General features: G+C 41.7%; 1 protein-coding gene across 3 annotated transcripts in view; it reads right to left on the reverse strand.

The window, feature by feature from the left end:
* Nucleotides 1-23,478, reverse strand: part of ASTN1 (astrotactin 1) — a 330,952-nt gene that overhangs the window by 146,324 nt on the left and 161,150 nt on the right. For all 3 annotated transcript variants that reach the window (XR_011645503.1, XM_058310162.1, XM_058310163.2), the window contains one exon: nucleotides 16,487-16,571. Coding sequence is in view for 2 of the 3 variants with exons in the window: in XM_058310162.1 (XP_058166145.1) it covers nucleotides 16,487-16,571 (85 nt within the window). In the remaining variant the exon portion in view is untranslated. The remainder of the gene's footprint in view (nucleotides 1-16,486; nucleotides 16,572-23,478) is intronic.

The following is a 23,478-nucleotide window of genomic DNA, read 5'->3' on the forward strand; positions in this document are numbered from 1 at the left end:
GATTCAGTGCTTAATGTGACAGGAAATGCCATAGGGTTAAAAAGATGAATAAGAAACAGTTCTGAACATGAGGAGCTTGTAGGCTGGGGTAGTAAGAACACATATGTGGACAATAATCATTTTCAGATAATTATAATTATGCTATGAGAACAATGACAGATATAAAAGGGGATTACAAGATCACAGAGGAGGATCACTTAGTAAAGAAGGATAGTATGATGTGGGTACCTCAGAATATGCCATGGATGCAACTTAAATGGTAAGTAGGGCAAAGTCAGAAAAGGTTTGGGTAGACTGTGTGTTTGTGGGGGGTGGGTAGGAAAGCCATCCCAGGCACAGTACACTCCAGGAGCAAATGCACAGACACGTGGTATAGCAAAGTGCATGCACAGGCTCTACAACAGGTTCAGTGCCATTGGAACAAAAAGGTCTGGACCGGGAGTGAGTGGAGTTGATGGCACTGAATGGATTGACAGGACTCAGGTGGGGAAGGGCCTGTAGATGACCTTAAAGAGCTTTAAATTTATTCTGTAGGACCATGGGGATCACTGATGAGTTTCTGGTAGCAGGTGAAGTGGACAGATCTTTTAGAAAGATTGCTTTGATGGCTGGAGAGGAAGGATTTGAGGACAAGCTGGGGCAGGGAGCCAGATAAGAAGTCTCTCTCAGAGATACGGGTGAGAGACAAAATGGGCATGTGTGCATGTGTGAGGGGCCATTGGGGAACTCTTTCAGTGCTGAAGAAGAGCCGCTCGATGCTGAAGCTCACTTGAACCTCAGCAAGGCCCTCCAGAGGTCTGGTTTCAAAAGGACCCCTGAAGAATTCCATGACGGAGCTTCACCAATTAGTCTTCCAAAGACAGAGCACAGAATTCAAGTCAGAGTCCTCAGAAATCCTCCCGAAATCTAAAATCCAAAACCAAAGCCTAAGTAAATGGCTTTGTGAAACTTTATTTCATCCACAATGAGCCTCACAAGCATCAGAAAACTGAAAGTCAGAAATAAAAAGGCTCCCAGATAAATGGCAAATAAGAGGAAATGCCAAGATAAAAATTCAGGTTTGTTTGATCAAGGTCTAGGTCTTTTCTGTGTCTGTCTGTCTGTCTGTTTCTGTTCCTCTCTTAGACACAGAATTTGAACTTCATAGCAGATTCCTTATAGGCATTATCAAGTATATTCTCAGTACGTATGTCTTCAGAGCCAGTTTCTTTCCCTTCCCTTCCCTTCCCTTATTCCATGGCTCTTCAGATCACTAAATGGAACCTTAACCATGCCTTCCATTCCATATCCCTGACCTTACTTAGCAAGTTTAATTGTTAAATCGGTTGAAAACTGAAAGAATGGGGAGAGGTTTTGTGATAGTATCACCAGTCCTCTCCCTGGGCTTCAGTTCAAAAGAATCTGGGTTCAGGGCCAGAGGAGGGAAGGGCAGACTTCATGCACTTGTAGGCCCTCCCTCTCTCTCTTTCTCTCCCTCTGCAACCCTCTGGTGCACAGGGCACAGCAGGGGTTGCTGGGAAACGGAGTCTTTGATGATGTGCTCTCCCTGCTGTGAAGACTAATGACTTCAAAGAGGGCATCCTGCCACGCTAGGGGCTTCTGTGGAAAATTTGACTGCAGTGTAATTAGGTAAGAGTCTCGAGTTTAGGCTAGTGTGTCCAACACATGCCCTCCCCCGCCCAGTGGAAAGCACAGTTTGGGGAGAGAGAGACAAAGCTTTTGAAGAGAAGTTGTATGTCTTTACAATGATACTTTGATGCTGGGAAAGAAAAGGAACAAATTAAAAAAAAAAAAAAAAATCCAGCCCAGCCAGGGACTGTGGACCAGTGGTCAAAGTTGAAAGTTTTAAAATAATGGCAGAGAGTTCTCTTTCCTGAAATTCATCTCCCTGGTACATGTTATGAGGCCCGGGTCTTAAAGGAAGAACCATCTCATGCTGGCATGTGCCAGGACTTCTCGATTTCCATGTTATAGCATTTGTTTCTCACTACAGCCCTATGAAGTAGGTACTAGAATTCTTATTATTGTAGGGAAGAAAGTTAAGGCAGAAGGACCTTAAGTAATCTGCCCAAGGGCATCTAGTTAGTAAGTGACAGAGCCAGAATGAGGACCCCAGTGGTTTACCAGCAGTCTTAGCCATTAGGCCTAATGGCTTAGTTGCTCTTGTATGTAAGCTCTCCATTTCTAAAATAGTTTGGGTCTCGCAAAGCTGATGTAAAGGTTAATTAGGGTAACCTATCATGGGCATCTGGCACAAAGGAGGTCCTCAGTGCAATCTGTGTATATGACAGGCATGTAGGTGCTCCTTCTTTCCTACTACCAATATCAGCCCTGTTTGTCCATTTCTCATAATGCTTGAAATTCGACCAGTAACAATTGTTCAATTTTTATTGAGCAGCTACTACGTGCAAGGTACTATGTAGATTAGAACGAGGCTCAAAAATAAGTGCTTTCTCCAAAACCTTTATGGTTTAGCAGGAGGTCAAGGCAAGTATAAGGACAGAAATAACGCAAGGTGTAATGTGGCAACTGCCACCAGGGAGAGTTGAGGCCTGAGGCAGTACAAAGCAAGAAGATGGTTTCCACTTGTGGGATGGGGAAGGCTTCACAGAAGGGCAGGTATTTGAGAATGGATAGAATTAACTAGGAGGGAAGGAATTAGAGGAGAAGAAATGACTTGAGCAAAAGTGGGGAGGGGATAAAGTAAAAGGTCAGGCAGGCCAAGAGCAAGCAATTCAATCTGCATGGGAAAGAATTCTGAGTCTGCTTTGTTGAAAGGGGCCTATTCTGACAGGTGACGTGCTGGCCATGCTCATCCCCGCACATCACATACAGAGCATGGACTCAGAGCAAGACGGCTGGGGTTATTCCAGCTCCTTCCTTTCTTACTGTGTGCTCTTGAACCGGTTACTTGACCCCTTTGCATCAAATCTCTCTCATCTCTAAAATGGGAGGAGAAAATGATGTGAATACCCATTAAGTATTGACAGTTTGCCCCTCACACTGAAAGCAGTCAATAAATGTTACCTATTGTTATTTAAATGAGGTAATAGATTAAAGATCCTAGAAGAGTACCTGGCCCTTAAAAGGAGCCTATGTGACACTGATCTCCTTCCCTTGCTTCCATTACTCAGGGAGACCCCTAAATATTTCTCCAAACATGCTTCATTGACACCTGAAACTTTCTAATGGAAGGAGTTCATTCCTCTGCGTTAATCTCTACTTTCTCTCCACAGACCAATTTCAAAGTACAAATGCTCCTGAGACCCAGAAAGAAAAGCCCATTAAGTGACTGAGAGTGGAGAGAATATGATTACACCATCTCAATCCCTCAGTGCTGGAGAATCAAGATCCTGGGCTGGAGGCAATCCTGGAGTGGGCACTTCACCCATCTGATCATTGTGCCTGCCGCCAGCTCGGCTGTCTGGCTCACAGCACCTTGCACTTCAGAGGAGGAAGTGTAGAGGCTGGGGGCAAGACACAAAAGTCATCCCACAGAGTTGCTTTTCCACAGAGCACGCTACTTTCCTCGTCAGGAGGTACCATGAGAGTAAAGTGACTGATGCAATCAGACTGCTTAGGATTGAATCTCAATTAATCGTTGAGCAAGTTACCAAACTTTGCAGTACCTCAGTTTCCTCATCTATAAAAAGGGATAGCCTCAGAGGATGGTGGTAAGATTAAAATATGCAGAATTCTTAGAAATGTGCCAAGCACAGCGGACACACATGCAGAAAATATATGCTGTTATCATTGTTTCTACCTTCACTTATCAAGTGACAAACCCACTGAGGGTCCCACTGCTAAAACTCCTTGTAAAGCAAGCGTCTAAATGAGATAAAACTTTATGGCCTGGCGGAAAAGACAGCTGAAGAGCCAGAACAGATATAAAGAGTGTGGAAGAAAATTTTCAATAAATTTTTGGTTTTTAGAGAAAGCAAATCAATCGATATAAAGAAAAGAATGCAAAAATCTCTAAGAGCAAGAGAGAACGAATTCACTAACAGGAGGAGGGCCTTAAGCTAAGCTTATAGTCACTTTTGATGGCATTTCTAGATTGGAATTTCAAACAGTAGTGTAAAAGTCACTGTTTTCCTGTTCTCATTTTAGGAAGACATTAATTTACTGGTTTAGAAAACTTATTGAGTGCCTATTCTGAGCCAGATCATTGAGATGTTCTCCTATATAGACTAGATGGAAATGTGTGGGTTTAATTATTATACATTTAGGTGAATTCCTGTGTAGTTGAACAAGCATAACCAACTAGTTTCAATTAAGGAGTCAAAATCCACCTGCAGGAAGTTCTCTGACAGTGGCAGAGCTCTACCCCCTTCTTAACAATTTCATCAGTTAGACTTTGAAGAAGGTCACTTAAGGTAGGTTAACTGAGTTTTCAGATAACATGAAGTTGAAAGTGTAGCTATTATATGGGTTAGCAGTAACATGATTCAATGAATTTCAGTGGGCTGTAAGCTAAAATTTAATAGGGTTTTACATAAGACCTTCATTTCGTTGAAAACAATTGTCTAGACTCTTGAACATATTTTCTCCTTTTGACAGTAGTCACTGTGAAAAAGATCTTTAGTTGACAAAAAGTCAATATAAGGCAACACATGGACTTTTCTCTTAAAGGGCCTAATACAAGTTTCACTTAGAATTCATTAATAGGAAATTCAAAGAAAGAAATAGACATGATGTAGTCTATAGAGTGATTTGATCGATCTTATAAAGGTACAATGGCAAACTAGGGAGCCAATTAAGAGAACTCACAGGATCCTTAAGAGTTTCAGGAGCCCTGTAATCTATGTATATTCAGGAGGGAAGGTTTAGTGGAGAGATCATCCTTCTGAAGAAATTAGGTATATTCAGAAGGGAAGGTTTAGTGGAGAGATCATCTCCTTCATACAGTTATCTGATTATCTGAAATAGTAACCTGTAGCTGGCACATGTATGATGGTCCTATTCGTTCATGGACATCCAGCCCATGCTCTGTACCAGATGAACCCATTTTGCGGATCCACAAAAGGGTACCATATAAGCTAGCAGGCCTGAGAATAGAAGGAAGAAAGTCAGCATATTCACTATTGTTACGAAAGGACAGAGATGACCAAACAAGTGAAAGTTAAGGAAAACGCACTTTGGCTCAGCCTTAAGAACTTTCCAAGATCTACATTACAACAGTGGAATGACCTGCCTTTTAAAATAATGCAGCCCCAGTCACTGAGAGTATTCAAACAGTGGTTAGATGGCCATTTGCTGGGAAGGCTGGAGGGGGGCTTCCTGTATCAGATGGCAGTTTTGATTCTATGACCTCGAGGTAGGTTTTCAACTCTACCTAGAATTGTCTCAGATTTGCTTGATATGCTTACTCCCACTTCCTGAAAAGAGGAAGAAGGTGACTCACCGCTCTCATAAGACAGCTGAAAGATCCGGTCAGGTTCAGCAAACAGAGCTGTGTAAGTATTACCTAAACTGCCGCCAGACTCGCTAACACTTGAAAGATAGTCAGTGCTGTTACTCCTAGGTATTGTTTATGAAGGACCAAAGAAGGATGGACACATTCCTTAATTTATTTAGCAAGTTTCTGTTGGGCATCCATTGTGTCAGGCAGTGTGGTAGGGTAAGACAATGCAACGAATAGGAGGCATTATCCCTGCCCTTATGGAATTTATATTCTAGAGGTAGGTTGATTTAAACTCAACTTGCTAAGTTGATATTGAGATGACATGATCTGATGGAAGATCAAGGAACATAAAACAATATTAGAGAACTTATGCAAATCATAATATTGGAGATACTTTTACACCATCATTTATTGAGTGGTTACCCTGTGCAACATGTTTTATTTAGGTTTTCCTAATAATTGTTGCAACAATTTTATGAAGTAGACACTATTACATTTATTATTACTGATGAGGAAACCAAGGCTCAAAAAGGTTACAAAACTAGCCCAAGAACAGAGCTTTGAGAGCAAGAAATGGAATTTTTGAGCTCAAGTCTGTCTGACTCCACATCTATGCTCTTCCCAATATGCTCTGCTGCCTCCCACAGAAATAAAAATTTGGACAGGAGAACATTAATTCAGAAGTGAGGGACGCATAGCCTCCTGGCTAGGATGAAACAATGTAACCAAGGCTATTCAGAGAAGTCTAATGGACAATATCAAGACTCTATGTGGGAAGAAAAACCCCAAACGTGCCGTACCCTACCTTTTCCATAGGACAAATTTGGAAGAAAATGAGTAGGCCTATGATTCAAATGTGAAGATGCCACTCCTGACCCACTGAGCAAGTGCTCTGAATTCTTTTCCATGACAGGGACTTGCCTCTTCCTCATTCTCTTATCTTTGTGCCAGTAAATGGGCAAATGTGATAGTGTCAATGATGCAGGCAGTGTCCCGCCTTCTGTAAGAAATGAACTATTTTGGGCTTGAACCCATTGTCATGATCTCATACTAGCCACAGCACAGAGCTACTCAGTAACAGATGTCTGCTCCATACAGAGAGTTACCATCTTGGGGTCCTCCAGGATGTACCAACCTAAAGCTTTTTTTTTTTTCTTCAAATGGATCAGGCAGCAGCCAACAGCATTTATGGTGATTAGGCTTCCATCTGGGTCTCCCAGACGACCTGCCACCCTCCCTGGGCCTCTATGTCATATGAAAGAGATGCTGAGATCAGGCTAAACACTTGGTGTTTTAATATAAGCCTCAGCTCAGATCCCTGCTCCAAGTCTAAAGGCTGAATTGTAGTCCTCTCTCTGTTTCTTTCTGAAACTCAAAAACAGAAACCCTTGAGGGATCTGGCAAGAAAGTTCAGGAAAATGTAATTTTAGAAACCAATATACTCTTTTCTTGCCACTAGGACTGACACTATTGTTGTAATATTCAAAAGATTCAAGTTATAATTCAGACCATACCAGGGACCCTTTTAACCACAAGATGTTGTGACAGGTACTGTGGGAGAGTGATTATAAATCAACCTCATCGAGCTTCATAAATTACAAGGGAGACCAAATTGTACATACATGCTTTCAAATCTTGCTATCCTTATTTGTGAACTGTGGCACATTTGGTCAGTTATTAATGTGTGCCTTAGTTTTCTCACATGTAATATGGGGACAATAAGAGTTCCTATCTCACAGTGTTGAAATGAGAATTGAATTTTTTGGTACCTAGAAGAGTGGCTGGTACATTGAAAGGCTGTCTAAGAGCCATCTAGTATTCCTTAACAGTATTATTATCACAGCGATGGCTACCACACCTGGAGGACACAGCATACAAAGTGCTGTGATTCACTGGTAACGGTACTAATGCAACTCCAGGTAGGCGCCAGGGTGGAATATGTTCCCATTTGTGGCCATCTACAGTGGCTAGGGCGCAAACCAGTTAAAGTCAGCCTTCCATGTGGTGTAAACATGGAAGGCGCTGCTGTAAGTAGGATGAGTGGAAGAACTGTGGTAAGGGCAGTCCCTGGAGTTAGTGAGGCATGAAGGCTTCAAACAGCTGTCCTTAGCCTCTTTTCACAGTCTTGTGCAATAGAAATCTGGGGATGCGCTGCACTGAAGTGTCTTCCATGTAGAGACCAATGCTGACTGAAAAGCCTGGAGTTGGCCATGTCTCTTGAGGCCAATGGTGCTATTCTCAGTGTAGAAAACCTTGGTTAAAAGGTTAATGAACTTGGTGGGAAAGGGTCATAAGGAAAGGAAAAGGTGATTCCAATAGCTGAGCTGCACCAAGGTTTAATGAAAAGAGTCTAGATACTGGCATTAGGCAGTTCTATTCACCACACTATGACTCTGGTCAACTCACAGAGTCTCAAATAATAATATGTACATTGCTCATTGCACATACATTATATATATACATATACATGTGTGTATATATATATGAAAAAGCAAGAGATGGGATATGTATGTTTTTATATGCTTTTAGATTTTTGCTTAAATAACAATAATAGCTTGTGGGGTTTATAATGTGTATAGAGGTAAAGTACATGACAACAGCAGCACAAAGGGCAAGAGGGGAATAAATGAAATTAAACTATTGTAAGGTGTTACATCTTTATTAGGAAACAGTAAAAGTATTATAATAACTTCAGGTAGACTCTAGTAGGTCTAGGGAGTATACTGAAATCTCTGTGGTAACCATAAAAAATACAGTGACATAAAACGGCAAACAAAATAGAAGATAATAGAATAATAAAACATATTGGATTAATACAAAAGGAGATAGTGAAGGAGAACTGAAGAAACAGACCAGAGAGGACAAATGGAAAACAAATAGCAAGAAGGTAGGAAAAAAGCAAAAGATATAAAATAAGATGCTGCTTTTGTTACAAAAATATTGTGTTTAAACAAACAGAACAAAAGGTCAGCATGAGTTCTCTCTAGGGGTAGCACCTCTGGGGGTTTGGATTTTCTTCCTTTTGCATCTCCCCTTTTTCTAGATTTTCTACCAGTTACATGCAATCCTTTTATAATTTTTTTTAAAAATTGGAAAATATAATTATAGTATGAGTGTTCAAACAAGGAACCAAAGTACTTGTCTAAGGAATAAAAAACCTTCAAATCATGTTTATTGCAATTGTTTTCATAGAAATTGTAGAATAAACATCACTAACTTCTTAGCCTTTAAAAATATCCAGTTCGTAGGATTTTTAGGGAAATTGGTGATGGTAATAGTCAAAAAACACTAAGTACTGTATCCCGCATCTACATACTTAATACATGACAATTATTAAACAGCATTATCTGAGGGGCTGCTCAAAGTCTTCAGGGGCATTGAAGTTGTTCCGCTTGAAACATTGTGCTGAATGTGATGGTCACTGCTTGGCCTCCTGACAGCCCTTTATTATATACACAAGAGTCATAGAGATGTTTACACAGGAGTTTGACCTGAAAGCTGGACACTGAAATCCTTTCTTCTTTCCTCAGAAAACAGGTTAAAATTGAGAATTTTAAGACAGACATTTCCCCATGGAATAATTTTTTACTAAAAAAGGTGTCACAAAGATATTTCTGAAACTTTCTTCTTTACTTTTTCCTTCAATTTAGTGATTATAAAAGTAATACTGTTCTTCGATAAATTAGGGGAGAGAACAAAAATATATGCAGAACTGTGGGACAGGGGCTGTAAGCAAAGCTTCTGATGCATAGAGAAAGAAATTAGGAGGAAATATGCCAAAATGGTAATGGTAGTTATCTCCGAGCATGGAGTAATGAGTGATTTTTTTTTTTCCAATTGATTTTGAAGAAAAGAAATAAATAGTCAAGATCTCCAAAGCCAGGGTAAATGACAGCATTCTCAAACCTAGTATTCTTAGCCCAAAACCCAAGGAAGCTGAAGGTCCACTGAGCATTCTTCCTACTGGAATAGATCTGTGCATTCAGTAGAATACATAAATTCAGGACACTATCTGTGAAGCATAGGCAAGACATAAAACATTCATTTTTATAAAATTGAAACAATTTATCTTCCATTCTTGAGCAGATGGGAGGGTAAATTGAAGTTGATTTTTTTTCACCCTGTGGTCATGTTGGAGAAAATATGAGAGTTCCCACCCCTAGCACTGTTTAAAATAAGTCTCTTGGTGTCGTGACTGGACTTATCAAAGACCGCAGTGTGGAAGTCTCCTCCCTCCTAGAGAAGGTAGGCAGGACTGGAGGTAGACATCAGGTGCTTGTTACTCACAGGGAAGGATGGATACGATAGAGGCATGTCCCCTCAGTTTTGTGAGAGAAAGGGGCTGCAGAGGAGCAGATGGCAGACCTCAGAATGTCCACCCTCTTATCTATAGCTGATCATTCTGATTGCACATTCCCTGTTGCATCCACTTTTAAATCTTTACCCAACTGACTCATCCCCAGTACTCGTTACTATAAACCTTGACCTCCAGCTATGTGGCCTTCGGCAAGTCACTTCACCTCCCTGTCCCTCCATTTCTTGATCAGGAAAATTCAAGGATCCCTTTAGGATGCACTCAAATCTGTTCTTGTTTGCATGGGAAGAGGATGATGTATCTGCAAGATCATGCCCTCCCACAGGGTCCAGAAACACTGAGCCTTGCCTAGGAAAGGTTCTTAAGTCTGGTTGTGCTTCAGACTCACTTGGGGGAGCTTGACAAATGTGCTGATACTGGGCCCTCTCCCAGACCTATCAATTAAAATCTCTGGGATAGAAATCAGAAATCAGTATTTTAACTGACTTTCCCAGTTGATTCTTAAAGAGATGGTCTATGGACCGTCAATTGGGAGCCACTAACTAGGGCACAGTTTGCTCTTATATCATCCAGTGTAACCAAGGTTACGGTTGCCTCTAAAAAAAGAACAAAGGGCATCACCCTAAATGACAACAAGCAGGGCCAGTGCTAGCTTATCAAGTGCATTTGTGCAATTTAGAAAAAGGCATCTCAGCTGGACAAAAGTGCCCTTTGTCCCAGAGTTTGCTTGCCTTAGCAAGCATGAGCTAGGTTTCAGCCCTCAGCTGCTCTCTCAGCCAGACGTCTTTCTGCAGTATACAGTGTATCACTTTACTCAGCCAACTGACCACACATTTTTAAGAAAATAGGTTAAACGTGTCTTCACTTGAGAAAATATCTCATGATGAAATTCAGACTTTCCCAGAGCCAAGTGGGGGTGTGATCTCATGAAAGCTGGTGGAGAGATCCTGGTAGTTGGAGATCCACTTGCAAGCACTCAGTTACTGCCTGCTTGTGCAGGGACGCATCAGCTTTCCTTCAGGGGGCAACCTTTCGGTTGGAATCCTGTTACAGCAAGGCCTCTGGAGAGAGAAGGAACTGGGAAATTTATGTTTAATTCTATGAACCTTCTTCATCAGCTTTGACATTGAAATGAGTGGGTAAAGGACAAGCCATATTTGAATTGACTCCTGGGAGAAGAGAAGGAAATGGGTATGTGTGGGCGGGGGGGGGGGGGGGGGAGGGGGAGAGAATAAAGAATAAGGGTGGGAAGAAAAAGAGAAGGAAAAAAAGGGCCAAATAAATGCCTTGGAAACCCTTGTCAGGAGTAAGTGGCAATGATTAGAAAGAGTGAGAGACAGAGTAAGGCAGAACAAAAAGTGAGCTGCTGGGAGGATAATCCCATTTGTGTATGACAAGGCAATGATAGGAGCTGGGCACAGACAATGAGGTCTGGGCTGGAAGGCCAAGGAGGAAGGTGTCCAGAGATAAAGCAGCAGCAGCAACCTGGCCGAAAAATCTTGTCTCAGGAATTGGAGAAGGGTGAATGGGGCATCAGTAATAGAGAAAGCCAGATGGTAAAAGTCAGATGAGGAGTTAGAAATGGGCAAAGAAAAGTCAGCAAATGTCACAGGTCACGCAGGGCTGTCTGACTGCATCTGAGTGGCTTCTGAAGAGACTCTGGGCTGGTTTAAGAATGCCAAACACCACCCAAGACTTGGAATCAGAACTACACCTTGGCAATCCAATCACTGCCCTAGAATGGTTTAGCATTTACACTAAGATTGCAAAACAGCTGAGAGGAAATTCTTGCTCAGGTTTAGGTGGCCAGGATAAGAGGGTATGGGCTTTGGGTCTTTTTGAATAATCAGTGGAGGTTGGTGTCTACTCAGTACTAGAACAAAATGACTAAAGTATCTTCTCTGATGGGAGCAGGTCATTGCTCTGTTACAGAAGCTCTAGGGAAATGTTAAGAATGAACCCAAATAAAGTTATTTCCTGTTTCAAGCAAGACAGTGTCAACTACAATGGATACAGTTTTCATTCTTGGCTTGAAAAGGTAACCAGATCCTGTGGTTCCTCATACAAATTTGGAATCCCTAAGCAGTCACTCCTGGGAAGTTGAGAAGTAGGGAGGCATTGTAGAAACAGGAGAAAACTGTGAGCCCCAGGGGTAATGGACAGGTGGAATCAAGGCAGGGTGGCAGCGTATGAGTGTGTGTGCATGCATGGCTGCCTATCACAGTAAGTGTGTTGCCTCCTGAGTATGCAGGGAAAGCAGGGTCATTCCCACCAGCTTCTAAAACTTGGCGAAATACCTGTTCATTTTCCACAGCAGGTCTCTTCCCATATCATGAATTATGCTCTATCATCATCCTTCAGCACTGAAATCTAGTGACATTTCATATTTCTCTAGTGGGGAATCTCCTTGGTATTGCCCTCTGAGATGCCAGAATAAGAAATAAGAATATTATTTACTGGGAATCTTCAAATGCATGAATTTAATCTAACTATGGTGTTCTGAAAAATGTATCTAGAGGCCCTTGGTACATTTTTAATTTAACCAAAAAAACAAAACAAAACCCAAAACATTATGATAGCCATTCTTAATAATCTCCAAAGTAGCTAAACAAATTTTCTTTTTCTCCTATAATATTTTCATGTAAACCATCTTTCCTGCCTCCTCTACCCTCATTTAATGTTTCCATTTCTCATCTGTGAAAATGTTCAATTTGTCTTTGTTGTCCTAGCAAACAAATATCAAATGCAGACTCTAATAGTCTCTGGCTGTGTCTCTGAAGCCACAGGGCTGGAAGGTTGGGGAGTTATTCTGTGAACTCATACCGGGTAGACATGGTCACCTCACGCGCTGGGCTAGAATCCTTTCCCCCTCACAACTTTGCTTGGCAGAGTGTCACAGATTGTGGCAGAGAATGATTGATTTTGTTGTCAACCTCAAAGACCAAGGATGTAACCTCAAAGAGCCCATGTTCTTTTAATAACCCATTAGAAATCTGTCATCCATGACTTTGTTTAAATCTTTCTGATGCTATTTTTACTTTCAGTGAATAGGGTCCTCTTGTGTAGTGAGTTCAATGATTTTACAACCTGTACAATCTGCCATCTGGCTCCAGTCACCTAAATGAGCTGGAGTGACTGGCTTCACCACCAGGTCCACACATTATGGTTGGAACCTGCCTCGCTTCTCCTGGGGCACTTCTGGCAGAACTGGAACGACCAAGATTGCCATTCCCTAGATTCACATACCTTGGAGTTATGGTCCCTAATTGTCTGTCATTCTTTGATATTTGGTCTTGCAGTTTTTTATCTACAGGATTTTGGGATTGTTTTCTAACTTAGAGAAAATCTAGATAGTCCAAGAGATTTTTGTTTGTTGCTTAGCTCTTATTAAATTTATTTTTTCTTTTTTGTTTTTGTAGGATTCTTCTGATTTCTTATAAAGGATCCAGAAAAATAACATGCATTGAGGAGATATCCCACCAAATATGCAGACATCATGGTGACTTCTTCCTCCTGCTGGCAATTCCACGGTCATATATATGGAGCATTAATGTCTAAAGCCTTAGCAAATGAGACCTTTTGAGAGCTAGTCCTTATCCATTCTAGCTATTTCTCTCTTGTCTCTTTAAACTGCATTCTTAAGCCACATAGAGCTATTTATTTGCCATTCCTGGAAAAAGCAGGTTTCTTATGACTCTATGTCTTGGCACATGCTGTTCCTTTTGCTTAGAATAACCTTTGTTACCTGTCAAATAACACAGTTAGAAATCCAACTTGTCCTTGAAGCCCTATTCCAGATCCTTTACCATCACATAAGTCACCCCTTAAACTGTAATTACAGATCACCCTGCACACACATTTATTTTAATATGTCTTAGAATTCATTGCAATTATTTGTTATATCCCCATATTCCTATCTAGACTAGTAGTTCCTGCATCATCTCATAAATAGCAACCTATTTGCCTGGCCAACAATAGGTAATGGGATGAATATTGGTTTAAAACTTGAATAAATGATCGAGTAGAGTGGTGAGAAGATACCTATAATTAAAATGGCTCACACACACACACATACAAGCACACGCAGCCCAGGTAAGCAGAGGCTGGATGAAGTCATGGAATAAATTCTCTCTCTCAGAGAACCATCCATTTGTAACTTTTTGTATTATTGTCCTTGATCAGTTTTCTTCTTTGTCTGAAAGTCACAAATGCTTAATGCTACTTTTCTCCTGGTACATTAACCGACATTTTCCACAAGGGAAATTGTTCTAACTCTCACAGGTTTAGGATTTGGTTCTTCTACTTCAAAAGAACATTCAGCTCTTTTCATGTATGTGATACGGAATGCTAAGTGAAAGCATAAATACCCACGCATATGCTGTTTACCTCTACCTTCTGGAACATTAAATAAAATATTCAGGACAATTAGATCTATTGTTGATTTTTCCAAAATATCCCAACATGTATCATGGGTTGGCAATCTGCCAGGCAGTTCACAATTCAAGTGACAGTTTTCATGTTCAAACCAATTTTGACTAATTTTGTAAGAATCATTTAGAGAAACATGGGATCAGAATCCTGATTTAAATCAAGATGTATGGCATCTTCTGTTTTTTGTATATCTTGTAGTTTAATGAGAAAAAACACAGTCATTTGTCTGGCATTTTTTTTTTTTTTTAATAAAGCCAAGCTGCTTATCACTCCTGGTTCCATTATTCTCAAGATAGCCCCTCCCCCCACCCTAACAATTGCTCTATTATTTTATTAGTGTTCAAAATGAGAACTCTTAGACAGTGATGATCATGGAATAATGGAAATTAGAGATGGAAATGACAGATTAGGTGTCCTTGTCTATTTCCTGGGGCGAATGCTCCTGTCAGTCTGTAACTCAGTGTTTTAGCCTGCCTTCTTTTAAATGACACCAAGACTAGACTGGGGCCTCCACCATTTCCCTTGAGGCTCTTGTCTACATCCTAGGAGTGTCTCTACCTACAGCCAGAGGGAATGACGAAGGCTTGTGCAATTACCAAGTGAAGTCAGACTCAAACTCACATGATCTGTCTACCAGGCAGTGGATGTGGAGGCTTGAGCAATTAACCACCAAATCCAATCACTGCAGAAAGCCAGCCTGGATCATTCCTGGCAAAGAGGGAAATGATATTTTGTAGTTGTTTTTCTTCAGCAGCAAATCTGAGGGCTAAACCATAAAGAGATGGTGATCCATCAACCTTTACAATATTATTCCCATTAAGAATTATGGTCATCTGAGATTCTCTGCAAGGCCAGAACATAAGCTGAAATTCTGCCTCCCCAGCATCTATGCAAATATTTTAGAGGTTAAGAGAGTAAGGGGGCTAAGCAGACTTTAAATAGTGAATGGCCCTTTTAAATAGTGAATGGCCCTATTAGGATAAATTACCTAAGCCCCCTGCCCTTCCCACCAGTCTTCTAAAAACAGGGCCAGTCTTTCTCTAAATTTTCTAGTAAAATCTCAAACTCAGTCCAAACTGAGCTAATCCTTCATTTTCACTAACTGAAAAAGTTCACAGCATTTTGAATCCCTCAAGCTTTCTGCCATATGACTCAGATTTCCTTCCCCTAAAATCATTCTCTCCTGTCCATATACCTCAACCTCAACCCGTTCCAGAACATTTGCCTTCTTCTAACATCAGTGGGCATCTATCACACCCTGACTTTGTCATCAGCTGGCCAAGTCCTCAGAGTTGAGTTCTTCTATTCCTTCACCATAAATCATTCTTGTGGGCTCTTCAATCATTTTTATTGCTCTTCTCCAAACTCTTACCCATTTGTCTCCATATTTATTGCTTTGAGGGATCCAGAACTACATTCAATATCCCAGGTTTAGTCTCACCAGATCCATACAGAAGGGGCTGATCATTGACCTCAGGGATGTGCTCCCTCCATGGTTATGCTTGAAATTATGTAGGTTTCTTTTATTCCACCTTGTCAGCATATAAACACATACCTAATTTGCAGTCTGATTAAATACACCAAAATGTCTTTTGCCTTGATTTCATTCTAGTTTTTCCTGTTACATCAATTATTATTATTAGTTAGCATTTATTGATCCTTCTAACCTCCATCCCTCTCCTCAACATAGCCAATGTGGAATACATGCTCTAAACATCTAAAACAAGGTAGAAAGCTGCTTTGAAAATATAACAGAGAGAATAACTACTTTATCTCAGTTATGTGTGCTTGTGAGGGAGCAAAGATCTTACAGAGAAATGGTAATTGGGGATCAGGCAAAAATACTATCTTCTTCAATACCTAGCTCTCTCTGAGACCTTGCATTTCACCCCCCGTGACAGTCCTGATGAAAACAAATTCCTACTCATGTCAGTCTCGCAAAGTTCCTCAAGCTCTGGAAGAGCTACCCAGGAGTCTGTATGGCTTCACGGGTCTCCAACAAAATTGTCAGCTAAGTTCTGCCTGTGGAATCCTCGTAGCTGGTGGCAGTGTGAAAAGGAAGAGAGGGACAGCTTGATTTTCAGATCCCAGCTGGAGACTGCAGGGCTGCGAGTCAGAGGCATCATCTCCTTACTCATAAGTGGAGAAAAGATGATATGGACGTCATTGGAATGGTATAAATATGGAAATGCACAGTGACATTTTTTACCCATTTGCTGTTCAGAATATAACCGCCCTTTAGTTCTATTCCTCTACAAGCAGTTGCTCCACGTCATGTCTGTGTAAGGGAGAGGCGATATCTTGGGAACTGGCTAGCTTGCCATTCATTCACTTACCCCTGATTTGTTCCCCATTCATTCCGAATGCAAAGATGCTTGTGTACTGGGTCCTTCATGTAACCTTCGTAGCAGAGGCATTCCCCTTAGGAGCAGGGTAATGAGGAAGAAAGAGAAACAGGAATGAATTGATTAACATACCTGTGCTTGAGAAAATTAATATGAAATAGATTAAGCTCTGCCTCTAAGAGCAACACAGGTGTGGCAATAAACCCCATAATTTCATGCATTTTCCTTTCCACTGCCATATGAAAGAATACACCCACCCATCTTCCCATTTTCAAGTGGGTGATCATTTTCAGTGGTGGAAGAATCTAACAATTACAAAGCACCTACTATATGTGCTCTATAAGCACAAAGACCAGAAACTCCTTGAGGGAAGGGACACTTTCTTGTTCATCTTTATCTTCTCAGTGTCCAGTATACTGAAAGGTACATATCAAGTGATCAGTAAATTTATAAGACTGTGTAAGTGAGTTATATACTAAAATATTTCTAAGACTCTGAAAAAGTAGGCATTAGCTACTTTATGCTGATGGGGGAAACTGAGGCTCAGAAAAGTTAATGCACTTGCCAAGAGTTTCAAAGTGAGCGTACAGGTTTGAACTTATGTCTGTCTCCAAAGGCCTTTCCTCCCCTACCTTGCTACCTTGCTAGCCCTTAGAACAACTACTATACTTAGAGGAGGCCACCTATACCTATTGTGGTTTTAATAGGAACGCTGGATTTTAGTTTTTAAGTGAAAATGGTTAATCATTTTGGAACTGGTGAATGGAAGGATAATCTACAATTGTATAATTATTTAGGATATTATTCTTCGTTATCATACCTCACTCCATTGGTACATCAGAAGTCTTTGAACCTTCTGCAATTGTATGCAAAACCATGTACATGCATATGTACATTTTTCCAAGGCAGGATTCTATAACATTCATATCATTGACAAGAAAATCTGAGAGGCCAGAAAGATTAAGACTCATTGCTTTACTTAATACTAATCTAGAGGGAACTTGCTTTGTTTCCTTATACTAATAATTCTTAATGAAATGGTATGTATCCTCAAACTGCTGAGACCAGTTCCACTAAAGCACTAGGTTAATTTACTATTTCACTGACTGGTTATTACTTTGTAACTAGTGAAAGAACAAGACATGACCTCCTGAAATTTGTAAATAGCAAAGGTATCATGCCCTGAGGAGGCAATGGGCATTCTTTATTTCTTAAGGAAGCATCATTTAAAAGGACACAAAGAAATAGGACCATAGCCTTGAGTGCTATATTCTGTTCCCAAAGATAATGAACCCAATAAAAATGAAGTGAAGAGTTCTCACAGTTAAGGGAGAAGGGCTTGAGATAAGGTCTGGGCAAGGGTGTTTCTGTTAGGATGTTAGCCGGACCATTCCTTTCATAAACTACCATCCATCAGGGCCTCGCTACTGGGTAACACTCATTTTCTTCCCCCCACTCCCTCAGCTCTGTGTGCTAGGGAGTATGTTAAAATGAGTAACTTAGTTTGTGAAGGCTGCACAGAGAGTTTTAGAGTTTTTGTCTCCTGTATGGAAAATTCAGGCTTTTACATGAACTGGATCCACAATGGGTTCCAATTTACTGCCTTCAGCTGTATATGGAAATGGTCAGGGAGTTGAGTCAAATAAAGGAAAACACAGCTTGAAATTAGGTAGTTGATGAAAAGGTTGGTGGATGAAGCCTGTTTCTCTGACAGAAGGAAGATAAAGAAGAAAAGTACCAGGCAGGGCAAAGAAAGAAAGAAAGAAAAAGGAAAGTACTAGGAAACTTATACCTTATCAATTTCAACAAAACTCTGGACCTTAGATTACAAGCTACACAAGGGCAGGAACAAGGGCAGTTTCCCCCAATACGAATAAACTTGCAATAAATACTTGTGAAATGGAAAACAAATTAGAGAGTTTGTCTTTCGTGTTAAATTCACAGATAATCCCCACCTCCCAAGATGTAGATATCTAAGCCAATTAATTGGTCAAGGGTCCAGATATATTTCTTCCTGAGAGAAAGATATTCTTTTGATGTCCTTGAGAACAATCCAGCCTAGGTATGATGTTAAAAAAAAAAAAACAGGAAGTAATGGTGGGAGGTTGTCAAGCCCATTACTCTGACTTTTACAATGGCCTCAGCTGAACATCTAGCCTAGAATAAAAGACTGACAAAAAAGGGAATCCTCTTCCACATGTGATATCTAGTTAGTATAAAACATGTAAAAATAAATGCAATAAAACTCAGAGTTCAAGCAGAGCCTTATTTTCCTAATGACAGCAATACCTACCATTTGAAAAGCACATTTACCTTTCTCAAATTGCCTTCAGAGTCATTATCTCCTTATGAGGCATCGGTCCTTCATTACTATGTGGGGACACACTGTAGACAACAGATAAAGCTGTTCTCATAGAATGGCATATGCTGCCCAAAATCAGAGAAACACAGGCATTCTAAAACATAGGAGGATAGAATTTGAGGATATCCAAAATTTGCCTCTCAAATGGTCCTCCTTTCTGGAACCCACCAAGCTTCCCTCTTCTGTACTCCTTCCCTAAACCAATTTGGCCATCTATACTGAAAGGAGTTAAGACTTGATGAGGAAAGTTGCTATGGTAACCAACTGCTAAATCTTGACTTTAAGAAGGGTTTCGTGCAAGCACAGGCTCTGACTGTTAGCTGTGAATTTTAAAGACCCCACAAGGGTGTTGGATGCCCTCCTAAGCTAGAAGTGTTACAGTCTCCGCATCTGCTGTGACAGATGGCGGGGAACACATGACTTGCCGACTCTGTGGTGGTGTACATAGGAATCCAATAGAGAGACGTGCCACAGCCACAGATAGGTGCCCAGCCGCAATAGAGTGTGCCCTGCAGGAGGAAATCAGAAGCGAGGGCATCCCCAGGCAGTAGAATCACACAAGGTGAGCTAGGCAATCAGTGCAGGGCCTGGAGGTGGCTATATTTGAATTGTCAGTGGGCAAATGTCTTGAAGTACTTTGTATGATGGACATTCTTCAGATGAAGGACTGAGGCACAAATTTCATCCAGGGACTGAAGAAAGACCACAAAGCTGGAGCTCTTTGGACATGACTGGATTACCACTAGTTCTTCATGAAGTAAATGCAGATCATGACCAAAAGCCCTAAGGCACCTCTATCTTCCAGGTAGCTCTTAGCTTTTATCAAATGGAATGGGTGTGCTTCATCTAATGTATCTGGATTCAGAATATCTAATTGTCTGCTCTCCCTCCCCTGCGGATACATCGGGCAAGAGACAGACTTAGGTTCAAGTGGTCCCACACAACTCTGGGAGTAGAGACAGTGGGAAACATGCCTGAAGGAAGGTGCTTTAATGGAGCCAGAAAAGTGAGTTTGGAATGAGTGGCAAGAGACAGGAGGCAGGAACAAATTGGGGGCTGAACTACTCTGCCAAGTTGGGTTCATAAAACCAGGGAAGACTAGAGAGAAAAGTAGTGATTCAGAATAAGCAAAGGGCAGGTGGGCTGCACTGAGTCTGGAAAGCTGGTCCAATCCCTCTGCCCAGGCTTTACAGAGTTTTATATGGTTGAATCTGGCCTATGGAAATACCTGGGACAGAAGGGACTTCAGTGAACATCTTGGATGGAGATTAAAAACTGATTTAGCTTGGACGCCCGTGCTCCTTGCAGACCCATAAAAGCTACATATCTTGAAAAGGGCAATGAGGGTCTGAGGCCAGGATAGATGGGCGATGTGAAATTAAGCAGGTGTGCAAAACCTCCACAGCTGCCCATATGACAGAACTAAGGCCAGGAATTGAGAGGAGAGAGAGGTTAGAACTAGGTAGACTGTGTTTCCCATCAAAAAGATGAAAAAAGACTTAACAAAATGGCTTAGATAAACAATGAAGGTCAAACCCTGGCTCGATTCAGCCAGGGCATGAAGCCACAGTATCTCGATGCTTTGCTGCTAGCCTAGCTTGACCAGAAGCAGATCCTAGATTTACAAACTGGGAGGACCTGGGAGAGAATTTCATTATGTGGGTCGGCAAAGGACTTTGTTCCAGGGCTGGAGCTCAGTTGCAGCCACTCAGAAGGAGGACAATTCTAATGCTTCCATCCTGATTCCTTTCCTGATGCATGACCAGTGGGAGGGCAAGATCACCTACTAATCAAGGACATGGGTTTCTGAAGTCAGGAAGCCTGGATTTGAAGTCTGGTTTGGTCCTTAATTAGGCTAGTGACCTTGAGCAAATTAGCTAACAACTTTGTAAAACTGGGTTAAAAATACAATTTACTCCACAGGTGACAATTCAATTACATAACTTAAGTGAAGCACAGTGTTTGACAAATAGTAAGTTCTCAATAAACTTTCCCTACCAGGAAGCAGACTTGCCCAGTGGTTAGGGTGTCCATCTACCACATGGGAGGTCCGCGGTTCATGCAGCTGGCCCATGCACAGTGCTGATGCACGCAAGGAGTGCCATGCCACGCAGGGGTGTCCCCCCCACGTAGGGGAGCCCCATGCGCAAGGAGTGCGCCCTGTAAGGAGAGCTGCCCAGCACAAAAGAAAGTGCAGCCTGCCCAGGAATGGCGACACACATGGAGAGCTGACACAACAAGATGACGCAACGAAAAGAAACACAGATTCCCGAGCTGCTGACAACAAAAGAAGCGGACAAAGAAGAAGATGCAGCAAATAGACACAGGGAACAGACAACCGGTGAGGGGGGAATAAATAAATCTTTAAAAAAAAAAACAAAAAAACTTTACCTACCAATACTTCTTACTGCAAACTCTTTTTAACGTGTTCCCCACTGGTTTCTTCCCCACCCCCACCTGCGATGTATATTTTATAAAGTTGTTTGCCGACAGTCTGGGAACCTAACCCACATGCATCCTGAGCTGCTAAACAACCAAATGCTAGAAGCATGACTTGCCATAAGTTGGGGCTAAAACAGCTAGTCTCAGAGCAAAACTGATGCTGTAAACGGTCAATCCATACTCAGCAGAAGACGGGAAATGTCTGACAGCCCTCAGGGTGTGGGATTACTTTTGAGGATTAAATCACATCCCCCACAAAACTCATATTCAGGTCTCAACCCCTGGTCCCATGGGTGTGGACCCATTTGTATATAGGACCGTTGAATACATTATTAGTTAAGTGAGTCTTAATCCGATATGACTTAAGTCCTTATAAGCTAAGGAAATTGGATATGGGAAGAGAAGCCACAGGGAGCAGATGGAAGCTGGGAGTCAACGGAAACCAGGAGGGAAAGAAGATGCCACCTTGAGCATTGCCATGTGATGGAAAAGCCAAGAACCAAGGGTAACTGGTGCCAGCCCCAGAATGCCACAGTCCTCAGGAGAAGGCATTGCCTGGCTAATGCATTGACTTTGGGCTTTTCCTAGCCTCAAAACCAGGGCCAATCAATTCCCATTGTTTACGAGAAACCATTGCATGGTATTGGTTTTAACAGGAAACAGTAACACCAACCATTTCTCAGGTAGACACAAATTCAAATCGGAAAACCTCTGGACTCATGATGATTATAATACCAACCAACATTTGCTTGTGCTTATGGGTTACTTGTGCACTGGGTTAACAGCTTTATGTACATTTCATTCATCCTAAATAATCTGTTGCTAGGATATCAGTGTATGAGGGAGGCTGGAATGGAAAACAGAGCAGCAGCGTCTGCCCAGTTCAAGTTCTTCATAGGTTCCTGAAACATCTTTAGAAGCTCTAGGTAGCTACCCTATATAAAGTGTGGGTGGTGGATATAAAAAAGGAGAACACCACTGCCGGTCCTTTCTCTCCTTCCCTGGTGTTCATTTTCTATTGCTGCTGTAACAAATTAGCACAAACTTAGTGGCTTTCAATAACATACATTTATTATATTAAAGTGCAATAGGTCAGAAGTCTGTCATAGATCTCATTGAGTTAAAATCAAGGTGTCCCCCGGGGATGAGCCTCCCTGGCACTGAGGGACCACTATCAACTACCAACTGATGATGCAACTGGAAAATGACCTTATACGGAAGGTTCAATGCGGATCAGCAGAATATCCCTGTCTACATAAAATAACATGCTGTTTGACCTAATGTAAGGGGGAAATGGAAAGGAGAAATGAGTTTATATGGCTATGAGTCTCTAAAAAAGAGTCTGGAGGCTGGCAGAAGGATTGCCCTTATGCACAACTGAGCAGAGTCTGAGAGACAGATAAAGCAGATACAACCCCCAGATATTGGTTCCTTTGAGGACTAAAGAGACCCATGGGAGTTATGGTCATGGCCGATGGGGTTAACTACCAGGTCAGATGGCCCCTCTTTGGAAATGGTGTTTATATGTGATGAATCTGGACTCAGATGGGATCTCTCTTCATAAGACTTTCATGCTAATGTGCTGGAGGTGCAGTTAGTGTTGGGGTTTAAGATATATTTAGGGGATTTGAATCTCTGGACTGACAATGTGATAGCCAGGTCCTGATCCTCAACAGACTCCAGCACCTACAATCTGATTTATTGGACTTACCACACTCAGCTAAGATGGAGTTGAAGAAGGACAACCACCACACCATGGAGCCTAGAGTGATTACAACTGAAAATGGGAGGATTGCATCCAGCATCCATGTGGAATCTGAGCCTCCTCTTGACATAGAGGTGCAATGGACACAACCAATCCAATATCCACATAGAAGAGGTGGCATTGGATTGGGAAAAGTGGACATGGTGGCTGATGGGTATGGGGAGAGGCAGGAAGAGATGAGAGGTGGGGGCGTCTTTGGGACATGGAGCTGCCCTGGATGGTGCTTCAGGGGCAATCACCAGACATTGTAAATCCTCACAGGGCCCACTGGATGGAATGGAGGAGAGTGTGGGCCATGATGTGGACCGTTGACCATGAGGTGCAGAGGTGCCCAGAGATGTACTTACCAAATGCAATGGATGTGTCATGATGATGGGAATGAGTGTTGCTGGGGGGGGGGGGGGGGAGAGGTGG

This window comes from Dasypus novemcinctus, chromosome 13 (genome assembly GCF_030445035.2).
Source record: "Dasypus novemcinctus isolate mDasNov1 chromosome 13, mDasNov1.1.hap2, whole genome shotgun sequence".
NCBI lineage: Eukaryota > Metazoa > Chordata > Mammalia > Cingulata > Dasypodidae > Dasypus > Dasypus novemcinctus.